The 13,858-nt window shown below is 39.0% G+C and overlaps 2 protein-coding genes across 2 annotated transcripts; one reads left to right on the forward strand and one right to left on the reverse strand.

Annotated features, from left to right (window-relative positions):
• Window positions 1-1,341: 1,341 nt before the first annotated feature.
• On the reverse strand, window positions 1,342-2,607 carry LOC139197760 (uncharacterized mitochondrial protein AtMg00810-like). Its single transcript, XM_070825719.1, has one exon. The coding sequence runs from the start codon at window positions 2,605-2,607 to the stop codon at window positions 1,342-1,344; it is 1,266 nt and encodes a 421-aa protein (XP_070681820.1).
• Window positions 2,608-6,928: 4,321 nt separating this feature from the next.
• Window positions 6,929-9,030, forward strand: LOC103439298 (hydroquinone glucosyltransferase-like). The gene has a single exon (XM_008377842.4). The coding sequence runs from the start codon at window positions 7,449-7,451 to the stop codon at window positions 8,865-8,867; it is 1,419 nt and encodes a 472-aa protein (XP_008376064.3). The 5' UTR covers window positions 6,929-7,448; the 3' UTR covers window positions 8,868-9,030.
• The last annotated feature ends 4,828 nt before the right edge of the window (window positions 9,031-13,858 follow it).

The raw sequence follows: 13,858 nt of genomic DNA on the forward strand, positions 1-13,858 counted from the left end.
ATAATACTGAAAATCTAAGAAAGTTGTGTACCTGGAAACTTTTAAGATTACAGAGTCATTTTAAAATTTAATTGACACGTAGATAATGACCCCACGTCTAACAAAAGATTCTAATACGATAATCTTAATTATTAATGTTTTATTGGCGAGTAATCAACCTCATTATCTCCGACTCAATGATGGATCCAAGGGCCGCTGGCTGGTGCGAAAGACTCAAACATCAAATTTAGAACTTCTTCCAGCGTCATGTTTTCATCATCGTAATGTCATCAACAATTATATATTCTCTCCAAAGCCAATTTGAATTGCAATATCGAGTGCATGCATGGATTATGGATATGACTACGTGCCAATATATACACACACACACACACACACACATACATACACACACACATTGGAAAATAATTGTTTACTAGCTAGTCCAATATTTATCAACTAACAGTATCCTTTGTCGACTTCAAATTTCAATTCTTTTAAAAAAAATTGACCATTTCTTTTTTTTGTTTTTCTTCCACTCCCTTATTGGCTTTTAGGTAAAACAGAAGTTTACCTAACACACGCTTTTCACATTTTATGCTTCATAGCATGGAACCAACGAAGGGTATAGTGGCTTGAGTGTCAAAAATGGGCTTGTGGAAAAACAGAGGAGCGTAGTAGACTTTGGATGGTTGGAAAAATTGGGATGAGTTGTAGACCCAGACATCCACTATTTGGAGTGTTCACATTTTCCGCACGCCAATATCAATATCTTCCTTTTTTTTATTTTTTTATTTTTATTTTGCTAAACGAAGGAATAATTTATACGAAATTCATTGAAACTACAGGGAGGGGATTTTGAAACAAATTTTCACGCTGAATGAGTTAACTAAGCCTTCTTATACGAAGGCTTGGATTTTGAAGTAAGATCTGCTGAGGGAGAACTAAGAAAAACATAAACGAACTTTGTATAAGAAATTTAGAACGGTAGATAGTCATTTCCCGTGGGAGTTTATTTATTTCAATAATATTTTTTTTCTTCTGGGATTAGTTAGATTGGCACTTGAAAGTTGTAAAGTCATCAGAATGCCAATTTCCCAAGATAAATCACCTCTCTGTTTACAAGCAAGTTACTGGACAAAGTCATGTATACTGTTAATCAGAGAGAAGGATAGAGATTTTATAGAAAGAGAAGTTCAGAGAGAGAGAGAGAGAAGGAATGTAATTCTTCAATATTGTATTTCTTAGAGAGTAAGCAATCTTACAAGGTATTTATAGAGAACACAAGATCATAACTAATCTAACTACCTAGCTAATCTTATGCCAAGTGTCACAATCTCATAGTTATACATAATATCTCTATCATCCCCCCGCAAACTCATGCTTGGAGGAACCGAGCATGAGATTGTTACAGTGTGTGTGAAACAATGAAGCACTCAACCCCTTAGTCAAAATGTCGGCAAACTGTTCCTTGGAAGAGACAAACTGAACAAGAAGCTGATGCTGAGCAATGCGTTCGCGAACAAAGTGAACATCAACTTCGATATGCTTGGTGCGTTGATGTTGAACGGGATTGAAAGATAAAGCAATGGCCGACATATTATCACAAAACAACACAGGAACAGAAGATATTGGAATCTGCAAAAAACTGAGGAGTTGCTTAATCCAATCAAGCTCTGCAGCCGTGGAAGATAAGGCCCGATATTCTGCCTCTGTGGACGATTTGGAGACAGTTTGTTGCTTCTTAGAAGACCAAGAAATAGGATTACTGCCGAGATAAACAACGAACCCAGTTGTGGAACGCCTATCATTAGGATCCCCGGCCCAATCAGCATCACTAAAAGCTTTAATGTCTAAAGCAGAACTGGAATAAGACAAGCCATATGTCATGGTACCTTTAAGATACCGAAGAATCCGTTTGACGGCAGTATAGTGGGAAACCATAGGACACTGCATAAACTGACACACCTGATGAACAGAGAAGGCAATATCGGGTCGGGTAAAGGTTAAGTATTGCAGAGCACCTACAACACTCCTATACTGTGTAGGATTGTTATACGGGTCACCATCATCTTTAAGAAGCCGATGAGAAGGCAGGCAGGGTGTATCACAAGGCTTAGAGTCAACCATTGCTGTTTTAACCAACAGATCATGGACATACTTGTGCTGGGAAAGAAACAACCCATTGGCAGTGCGAGAAATTTGAATTCCCAAAAAATAGTGCAAAGAACCGAGGTCTTTGAGATCAAATTCAGAAGTCAAGGACTGAATAACCTGTTGAATAGCCAGGGAGTCATTGCCAGTGATGATAATGTCATCCACATAGAGCAACAAAATAACCAATGTGGATCCAACAGCCTTCACAAACAAAGAAGAATCAGAATACGTAGTAGTGAACCCCAACGGAGGAAGAAATGCAGTGAATCGCTCATTCCAGGCTCGGGGAGCTTGTTTCAAACCATAAAGAGATTTATGGAGTTTGCAAACCAAATTAGGATAAGTAGGGTCTTCAAAACCTGGAGGTTGCACCATATAGACTTCATCGTGCAAAATGCCATGTAAAAAGGCATTTTTGACATCCAACTGCCGGAGAGGCCAATTGAAATGAGCAGCTAAGGCCAACACCATCCGCACTGTTGTGGGTTTAACAACGGGACTGAAAGTCTCAGTATAATCAATCCCAGGTTCTTGACTAAACCCTTTAGCAACCAACCGAGCCTTATGTCGAGCTATAGTACCATCAGAATGTTTCTTAATTTTGAACACCCATTTACAACCAACCAAATTCTTGTTGGAAGGCAAAGACACCAAGCTCCAAGTCTTCTGAGTATGAAGAGCATCAATCTCTTCTGTCATAGCAGCCAACCAAACTGGACATTTAAGAGCTGACTTGTGAGAAGTAGGTTCAATCAGAGACAGATCTGTGGTATGAGATGACTGTAGAGTAGAGAAAAATGCCTTCCGTTTGATGATCCCACTTTTACTTCTCGTTTGCATGGAATGTAAGTTCAAAGGGGGAACGGGCAATACCACTGGAAGAGTCTCAGGACTATGGACAGGTGCCACAAGGATCGCAAGACTGTCACTTTCTGCAGCAGTAATGGACTGAGAGGGAACAGGGAAAATGGAACTAGATGAGGGTGACAATGAAGATGGTATGGAATGCATGGAAGATGAAATGGACTCGGGGACATGTGGAGATGAAGAAGAGGGAGTAGAAACAGGGGAAACAAGCACATTGTTGGATGTAACAACAGGGAGTGGGAAAGATACCGAGGATGGGGGCAATGAATAATGCTGGAAAAGGAAACTCTTGTTCACAGAAAAACACATGCCTTGATACATAGATGCGCTGTCTAGCCACCTCATAACACAAAAAACCTTTGAACTTGGAAGCATACCCTAAAAAGACACACTTAGTAGTTTTGGGTTGTAATTTGGTGCTATTGTAAGGTTTAAGGAGAGGATAACAGGTACACCCAAAAATTTTCAAGTGAGAAAGCACTGGAACACTCCCATATAGTAACTCAAAAGGAGACTTATTGGAAAGTAAAGGAGTAGGCATTCTATTGATAAGGTAAGTGGCTGTTTGACAAGCAAAGCTCCAAAAAGAAGAAGGAATCTGAGCATTGCTAAGCAAAGTAATGGTGGTTTCAATGATATGCCGATGTTTGCGCTCAGCCAAGCCATTTTGTTCCGGGGTATATGGACAGGATTTTTGATGGGAAATGCCTTTGTCAACTAAAAAGGACTGAAATTTAGTACTACAAAACTCACCTCCCCCATCACTCTGGAAAATCTTCACAGTGGCAGAAAACTGATTTAACACATAGGCATAGAAAGCAATAAAGGTGGCACAAAGATCTGATTTATTAATGAGGGGAAATATCCATGTGTATCGAGTACATTCATCGATAAAGGTAACATAATACCGATATCCATCAACTGATGTACAAGGTGCAGGACCCCAAAGGTCACTATGCACAACCTGAAAAGGAATGACAGACTTGTTGACAGATGTGGAAAATGGCAGCTTACAAAATTTACCTTCTAAACAACTTTGACACACAAGAGGGACAGAATCTTTGGCACAAGTAATGTTGGACTTATGCAACATTAAAGAAACAATGGAATTAGAGGGATGACCCAATCTATGATGCCATATAGAAGAATTGACAAGTTGTCCAAGAAAAGCTTTAGCTTGTAGCTGTGGAGGAGGTACACCAAGAGTGGTATTAGCAAAGGAATGAATGGGATACAGTCCATTACTGCACAGCCCGCGGAAGAGGATCCTCCCTGTGGCTTTGTCCTGTATCCAGAAGCAAAAAGCATCGAAGATAAGATAGCAGTTATTATCTAGACAGAGCTTGTGAACAGAAAGTAGATTCTGTGATAGTTTAGGAACATATAACACAGAATTTAACCGAATAGGCTGCACAGAAGTGTTAAACACAGTACTACCAATATGGGATACTTTCAAACCTTCACCATTAGCCGTTTGAATGGTTTCATTGAATGGATATGGTGAAGCCAATGACAAGTTGTGCAAATCTGCAGTCATGTGATTGGTGGCACCTGAATCAGTAAGCCACACTTGAGGAGTGGACGGTGAAGCAGAAGGTTGTGATGATGGAGCCAGTGCAGTATGCATAGCTTGCAGAGATGGCTGCGAGTATTGTGGCACAGGATAAGCAGGACCGGAACTCTGAGAATAGCCATATTGCTGTCCAGTATGTGAAGCAAATTGCTGACCAGGATGTGAACCATATTGCTGTCCAGGCATAGGAGAATATTGAGAGGCAGAACCAATGTAGTTCGGTCCTTTCTCATTGTAAAAACAAAACCAGGTGACATGATTGGTTTTGCCACAGATGTGACATTGCGATCGAGCAGGAGACGGAGAATCACAAAATGGGGCTGTATGACCATCACTATTACATAGCTGACATGTAACAAGTGATGGAGCAGAAGGAGCATAAGAAGAGTGTGGAGCTTGACCAAGGACCCCCGGAGCTGAAGTTGGAAACACATGAGTTTGAGGTTGAGAAAATGGTCTGTGATTAAAGTTTCTAGCACCTGGATGAAACTTGCCCTTACCTTTGTTCTTATACTGATTAAACTGCTTAAATCCCCTGGGAACAAACTGAGACTGTCCGGAGCCATGGGAAAAAGACGGAGAGGAGCCTTTAGGTGCCAGGGAGGAATTTGTAGCAACCATTGCAGCTAAAAATGGTGCAGGTGTACTGGAATCAACAATAGCCTCTTCTGCAAGCAACTGAGACCGAAATTCTTTGAGAGAAATAACCTGTTCTCGGCCTCGAATAACAGTGCGGAATGTATTATACTCATGAGGCAACCCATTCAAAGCCAAAATCACGATATCTTCATCAGCAAAGGAAACACCCGCAGCAGTAAGATAATCCCTGGCAATTTTTATCTTTTGGAGGTACTGAGCCACAGTATCAGTTCCTTTCTTAATGTTTTGTAAGTTGGACTTCAATTGAAAAATACAACATGAAATATATGTTATATATAATTCATTAGATTAATTTCGACAATTAGTTCCAAAGAATGTTGACATATATTAAGAAATGCGTTTCCATACCATCATCACAAAAACAAACTCCATATTAATTCCAAAGTAATTCAAGTTTGTTTCCAAAGTGAAGACGCACTCCATTCAAAATTGACATCTTAATCATGTGCTTGATAAAAAAAAGGACACATATCATCCGGGTCCAACTTTTCTCATAAATATCTAAGCTTATTTAAGAGAAATGCTACACAAGTGGTTGAGATTTTTTTTAAAAAAAGTATCCAACCACTTGATGTATCGGGTCGTATTTTCTGCTGCCTCATAATTTAACATCAATTCTTGTATCAACATTAAAAATATTGTGCAAAAATATGAGGTGACATAAAGTATGTGAAGAGTCTCACTTTAAAGAAAATCTCCTTAGCATTTATGTTAAATAAGTATGTAGAGGAGAAAAGAGTGTTGTAACTACTTATGATCCAAATTAAAAATTGTGTGCGGAAAGCGATATTTGGCTCTTTAATAATAGAGTGCTATAACAAATTAGTGATAAAACACTACTAGAATACTTAGGTTTAGGCACAAGTTCATTAATTTGGCTCTTTGATGTAAGTTGACACATATAACTGCTTTGTGTCAACGGCGCGCCTTAAGTACCCGTTTCCATTGATTAGAGAGAATGGAAGAATTGTAAATTTCTTAGGGGAAGAGTGGTAACATAAAATGATGGGTACACTATGATTTTTTTTTTCCATAAAAACACCATAAACTGGGTAATGTTGACAGAAAAGAAAAGAAGATATTGACTTGGCAGGACAAACATGACCAGTAATTAGGATGCATGCATGTGGTCCTTAAATGATGGCTCAATTATCAGTTTCCCTAAGAACACATTTTCGACCATCTTGGTTGGGTCCTTTGATAGTTGATATATGATAATTCCATTTTATTTATGTGTATGTTTCTTTTAAATGTAACGGATGGATTGTCTTAGTAGATAAAATATTTCTCTCCATTTCATTATATCTCTAATTTAACTATTTCAAAAATAAATAAAAATAATTTACTTTAAATAAACGGTTGTCAATCATCGATCATTTACATATGGATAAATTGTGGGGCGAGTGATTGACACACCTTCGTGGGAAATGGAGTATTACTGGTACTTATGTTCTTCGAGTTAAATTGTCCATATTTTGCTTAACAATATGTATACAAAGTAGTACGTATAGACTGACTTCATTTTCACAATATTATAGTCTGCATTGTGAAGACTTATGACTGATATTGTCTGACTCATCAGATCAATAAAATTACGTTCGTCAAATAGGTTAGACAAGGTCAGTATGTATGTCATAAGCATATACCCGAATAATGGTAGGAAGATTAAATTTTGTAAAAATTAAATGACATGAAAACTAAAGATTGAATTATTATTTAAGTAGTGATTACCATGCATAATTATTATTTGTAATACATTACTTAGTTTGTAAATTTAGTCTACAAATTTAGTACTACCATGTAAAGTTTGATTTGATAACGTAAGCCTTACGTTTGAGTTGACATCACTCATACATGTGTTCATTGCATGGCTGGCCATTCCCAAAAAAAAAAAAAAAGAAAATCTCTAGAAGGTGCTGTCCCCCCCCCCCCCTCTCTCTCTCTCTCTCTCTCTCTCATATTACATCCTCGTATAATATTCCCACAACCACAACCAAACAACACAAAGCCTACATTAAGTACCTCTCTAATCCCATTTAACTATGAATCTATCTCTTTCTCTCTCCCTCTTCCTCTCTCTCTTCCCAAAACACCTCACATCTATAAAAAGCAGCAGCTCACCTGATTCTTTCTCATAACATTCCCAGCTAACTCCTCTCCTCTCTCTTCACCAAATTAAAAGCACTTACCCAAAAAGCACAAGCTAACCACCATGGAAAAATCACAAACACCGCACATAGCAATTCTCCCGAGTCCAGGCATGGGCCACCTCATCCCACTTGCCGAGTTCGCCAAACGACTCGTCCACCGCCACAACTTCACCGTAACATTCGTAGTCCCCTGCGACGGCCCTCCCACAAAAGCCCAAAAGTCCGTCCTAGACGCCCTGCCAACCGCCATCGACCATGTCTTCCTCCCGCCAGTCTGCTTTGACGACCTCCCGCAAGGCTCCAAAATCGAAACAATAATTTCCCTCACCGTCGCCCGATCCCTTGCCTCCCTCCGCGACGCTCTCAGCTCCTTGGCCTCCCGCGCCAAGCTCGTTGGGCTTGTCGTCGATCTCTTCGGCACAGACGCCTTCGACGTCGCCAAAGAATTCAACCTCTCCAACTACATTTTCTTCCCGTCCACGGCCATGGCCCTCTCTCTCTTCCTCTATGCGCCGGAGCTCCACGAAACGGTGTCGTGCGAGTATCGAGACCTCTCCGATCCCGTCACGATTCCCGGGTGCATCCCAATTCCCGGCAGCGAGTTGCTCGAGCCGGTTCAGGACCGTAGAGATGAGGCCTACAAATGGTTTCTTCATCATGCGAGACGGTACCGTATGGCCGATGGGATCATGGTAAATAGCTTCACGGAGTTGGAGCGAGGTGCTTTGAAAGCGTTACAGGAGAAAGAACCGGGTAAGCCGCCGGTTTACCCGGTTGGACCGCTAGTAAAAATGGAGTTCAGCGTTTTGGATGACCAGTCATCCAAGTGTCTGAAGTGGCTGGATGAGCAGCCCCGTAGCTCTGTATTATATGTTTCTTTTGGAAGTGGTGGGACCCTCTCTTATGATCAGATCAATGAGTTGGCTCTAGGGTTGGAAATGAGTGAGCAAAGGTTTTTATGGGTGGTGAGGAGTCCCAGTGACAAAGCTGCCAATGCCACTTATTTTACTGCTCACAGCCAAAAGGACCCCTTGAAGTTTCTTCCCAAAGGGTTTATGGATAGGACCCAGGGGCGGGGTTTGGTTGTGCCCAATTGGGCACCGCAGGCTCAGATTCTAAGTCACGAGTCAACAGGAGGATTCTTAACCCATTGCGGTTGGAATTCCTCCTTGGAGAGTATCGTAAATGGTGTACCTCTTGTTGCTTGGCCACTATATGCTGAACAAAAAATGAATGCTTATATGTTTACAAAAGACGTAAAGGTGGCACTGAGACCCAAGCCCGATGAATATGGTTTGGTTGGAAGGGAGGAGATTGCGATGGTGGTTCAAGCTCTCATGGAAGGCGAGGAAGGTAAGCGACTCAGAAACCGAATGAAGGACCTGAAGGATGCTGGTGCTACAGCTCTTAGTGATGATGGGGCTTCTACAAAGGCACTATCTGATGTGGTCACAAAGTTGAAAACCCAAATTTCAAATTAAAATGTTGTCTTAGTATATCTTCATGAATCTCACCCGCTTCACTTTTGTATTTTTGCCTTTCCAGTTATACTGTCCAAAAGGGTGAAACGATAGTATATAATAGTTGTTGGTTGACTGTAAGATATTATGGTGCATATATAACAGCCACTTTTTTAGGTGTTTATTCTTGCATTGGTAGCCCTGACAGGCAGAGGCACCATATGTAATGGGTAGTGACCCAACTGGGAAGAAATTTCTTACATCACGATAAAGTCGTGGGCACTCAGTTGAGATGAGAGATGGATGGAGGATTGGAGGTGGCTGCCATTGGAGGCGGGGCAAGTATGGCAATTAATATTAGGGAAAGTGACATTTAAGAGGAAAAGTATGTGCCCCCACATCACATCTGGCTGTCATGGTGTATGACTTGAGCATGAAACCACCTTTTATGCTCAAAACTTTGATTGGCAAGAAAAACAGATCAAATACGTGTGATTAGTAGGTGGTTGCACTTAATTTATTCTAATATTGTTATTTGAAGTAGGATTATATATATACACACACACACACGAAAAAGAAACATTATGGCTGTATTTCTATGACATTAATTTATATCACAAAACGGTAGACGCAACAGGTAAAAAAGGAAGATATACATGAAACGAGGGCGTCAAGATAGTGATGTCTCAAACTTAGCTCTCATACGTCAAGTTTTAAATCTTTCACTTGACGTCGGGTAAATACACAGAACACATCCAAACATTCATTACAAAAAAAAAAAAAAAAAAAAAACCCTTTCCAAAAGAAATAATTTTATCTGAGTTAAATAAGGTTTCGTTGCCTAATCTGCACAAAGATGCCTATTGTATTGCATAATTTGAAATAATTTTTTTATTTAATATTCAAGGTGTCACGAACACAAAATTACAAACAATATACAAGTACAGCTGTGGAAGATTTTTGCAAAGAGATTGCACACATTTTTTTTTACAATAAACGACACATTATTATTAGCAAGTCATTGCGTTAGCTATGCCTCGTTACGGTGCTCATGGTTATCTTTCAAGACACAACGATCATGTCCTTGTAATAGTATATCACTCCAAATCACAAGGCTCCATGAACCATGATTGTGTTGAAAACTCTCTCATATGGACTCAATGAGTCTCTCTAATATTTAGTACACTCTATATATGATTATGTAAACAATGAAAAGTTGTTAAGTGATTATAAAGGGTTTCCCTAATTATAGAAGTTGAGATACCTCTTTGGAAAACTTGTGACTATTCATGAAGAGTCAAAAGTTGCAACTCTTCATTTGAATAGACACATACCAAAGCTCAACTTCTAATTTCTATTCAATTAATAAATTTAATATTATGCAAATGACTATGCAAACATTAGAGAGAGAGCTTAGTTGGAAAAGTACCGCATCGGGATAGGTAACTTTTGGCTTTGAACCTTCCATAGTGAATTACTATCAGATTTACTTGGCTAATCAGTGAACCCCACCTGGACTTCGAAGTCTTCCAAGCTATAGGAATCATTAAAAGCGTAAAGCTTAACCTAGTCTTAGTGGCAAGCAGCACTGTTATCATCATCGGACATGGATAGAAGGAGAATATATCTTCGTAGTGGAGATTAATTCTCCACCGTTAAATTCACACACACACACACACACACACACACACACACACACATATACATATTCAATTTACACACACAGTTCTATCAGTTCACCTTCTTCGTTTCTTAATCTCTCCCTCCCAGACTGAATCTCCATAGCTCAGTTCTCCTTCTCGAATCTGATCGTCGATTCTCAGACTCAGTGACTCTCCTATTTCTCGATCTATCTTTCTCTCAAACTGACTGACTCTCGTTCCTCTCGATTCTCAAACTCCCTCTCGAATCTCGATAGCTGAGCTCCCTCCTTTTTGAAGTCGACTTTGACCACCACTACCAGCTCTTCTCAACTCCAACCACCACCTGACAGTCTATCTCACAAAAGTTATTCAATTTTCGGTATTAGGATTGAAAAATAAATTAAGGTTTTCTAGATTTGGGACTTTGGGTTCTTGATTTGCTGCTTGTGTATGAGTTTCGAACTTGGTTTGTTGCTAGTGTATGAGTTTCAAATTTGGTTTGCTGCTAGTGTATGAATTTCGAATATTTAGATTTTGTGCTATTGGAGAATATATGATAGAGTTATGGAGAAGAAAATAGTGGAGATGTAAAGAGAAGTATGCATATTATGTATGGGTTTTAGATCTAATAGACGGGACAAAGAGCTTTATAACTAGAAATCTGTGTTTGGTGCTTTCATTGCTCTATTACACCAGTAAAAGATGCAACATACATAATAAGAACAAGCTACTTCTCTATTAGTTTTACACTTTTACTTGAAGAATTAATCTTTAGCCGTGTGTGTTAATTTTTCCATCTGATTCATTTCGAGTTTGTTGATTTTCAGTGTTTGATGTTTGGATAAAAGATTCATGTTATCATTCTGTTGCAGGTAACAACCATTAAGGTCAGCAACCTTTCCTTGGGTGTAAGTGATAGAGACATAAATGAGTTATTTTCTTTTTTTTGGTGATATTGTTTATGTCGAAATGATGAGGTTTGATGATCGATTTAGTTTAATGGATTTATTGTCTTTCATTATCTTTGTCTGAATCTATCTTATTAAATGCTCATGTAGTGATACTGAGCGGTCCCAAATTGCATATGTTACCTTCAAGGATGTACAAGGAGCTGAGACTACAGTTCTCGTTTCGGTAATGCAATTTCTTTGACCACAATGTATCACCTCATCATTTTGGACATTTGATGTCATTGTAGATGTTAATGTGGATGTTATTTTGGTTTTAATGTTTATGTTTTTTTTTTAGATTTGGAATAGCTCCTGTAATTTGTTTGTGCAGAAGCTTGAAGCTTTAACCAGCTCTTGTAATTTTTGAAAATGTTTGTGCTGCTGCAGTGCAGTTTTATAAAAATGTATTTTTGAAAAAAAAAAAAAAAAGAGTTGGATCTGTGGACCTGCCCTGGACCGGCCCGTTTGAAACAGGCCGGGTTAGGTCCAGTTTCAAAACCAAAAATCTCTCTACCTAGCCAAGCCCGCCCCGTTACAGTTTATAACTAAGCCCGTGCCCACCCCAAATACAACCAACTCTCTAGTCAAGTAGATTCCACCCCATCCCCCCAAATTTAATGTATTTGTAGGAATGTCTCTAACCTTTCAAATACCTTAAATTTACTCTTTACAAGAACTCTTTAAAACCGTCAAGTTGAACTAATCAACTATATTTTTATTATCTCCTTTAAGAAGCAAATTTGGTCCCTGAGATTTGCATAACTTATCACTTTGGTCCCTAACATTTCAAATCAATAAAAGTGATCCTTGAGATTGTCCACCATCCATCATTTTGGTCCTTCCGTTAAAAACTCTGTTAAGTGTCCCGGAGTTGGCCGGAAGTTTGGGCAATTTTCAAAGCTTCGTAACTCAATCGTTTCTTAACCAAACTCAATCTATAATATATCAAAATGAAGATAGGAAAGTGTAGAATAAGATTATACCTATTTGGAAGCCCAATGGTTTCCAGAGATGGCCGGAAAATAACCTCAAAGTTGACTGGTCCGAGGGAAAACTTGAAAACTCGCCGGAAACTAGGTAAAATTTAAACATTTATAACTTCTTCAATACTCAACGAAATCAAGTGATTCAAAAACGAAAATCATACTTCTCGATGCGAAAAAGAGAATGGTATTTTTTTTTGACAGCTAAATCACCGTGGTTTGGTGGGAAAACGGCTCGAAACTGGCTACCTTGGTCTCGAGTTAGCCACTTTCGAGCCATTTTCCGGCCAAACCACAGAGATTTAGCTATCAAAAAAGGTACCATTCTCTTTTTCTCGTCGAGAAGTATGATTTTTGTTTTTGAATCACTTGATTTCGTTGAGTATTGAAGAAGTTATGAACGTTTAAAGTTTACCCAGTTTCCGACGAGTTTTCAAGTTTTCCCTCGGACCAGTCAACTTTGAGGCTATTTTCCGGCCATCTCCAGCAACCATTGGGCTTCCAAATAGTTATAATCTTATTCTACACTTTACTATCTTCATTTGGATATATTATGGGTTGAATTTGGTTAAGAAACGATTGAGTTACGAAGCTTTGAAAATTGCCCAAACTTCTGGCCAAGAGCTCCAGGACACTTAGGGCTGGTTTGGTATTGCTATGCTTTGAAAAAAAGCTGCTGTGAGAATAAGCGGCTGTGAAATAAATCAGCAGAGTGTTTGGTAAACTTTTTTGTAAAAGTGCTTTTGGAAAAAAAAGCAGTCTAATAGTGGGTTTTTTCATTAAAGGAGCACTGTAGCTCCGTGTGCTTTGAAAAAAAGCCAGTTTTCCAAAGCTACAAATAGCAGCTTCAGCTTTTTCCTTTGATTTCAGCTTATTCTCACAACAGCTTCCAAAATAAGCCTTTTTTTTTAGTTTACCAAACATCTAAAACCCTCACAGCTTTTTTTCATGGGTGCTTTTTTTTTTAAGCACCTCACTCCCAAACCACTCCTTAACGGAAGGACCAAAATGATGGATGGTGGACAATCTCAGGGACCACTTTTATTGATTTGAAATGTTAGGGACCAAAGTGATGAGTTATGCAAATCTCAGAGACCATTTTTGACTATTTAGCCTTAAGTATATATAAACTTTGAAAGATGGCTAAGCCAAACCCCCACAATTTTCTCATATTGTGTTTGTTTTAATGATATTACGTACTCTTTTATCATAAATCATATTTAAGAAGAAGCCGATGAAGATAGACTTTTATATCTATCTTCACTTGTGTTTTTAACGAAAATACTTGTTGGTGCCATTCAACAATGCTTTTGTGTCGGCATTCAGCAACTTCATAATACTATGACTATTCACGAGTTATGCAGAACTCACTTGACATTTCGGTGATGGCCATCACATTATTTCTCTCTTAAAGGATTTGTTTTTCCTTTTGGGTC

The sequence above is a fragment of the Malus domestica genome, chromosome 07 (assembly GCF_042453785.1).
Source record: "Malus domestica chromosome 07, GDT2T_hap1".
Taxonomy (NCBI): domain Eukaryota; kingdom Viridiplantae; phylum Streptophyta; class Magnoliopsida; order Rosales; family Rosaceae; genus Malus; species Malus domestica.

What these genes read in the sequence shown, in the direction of transcription:
- LOC139197760 (XM_070825719.1), bottom strand. Translation starts at nt 2,607, where the DNA reads ATGGTGTTGGCCTTAGCTGCTCATTTCAATTGGCCTCTCCGGCAGTTG.
- LOC103439298 (XM_008377842.4), top strand. Translation starts at nt 7,449, where the DNA reads ATGGAAAAATCACAAACACCGCACATAGCAATTCTCCCGAGTCCAGGC.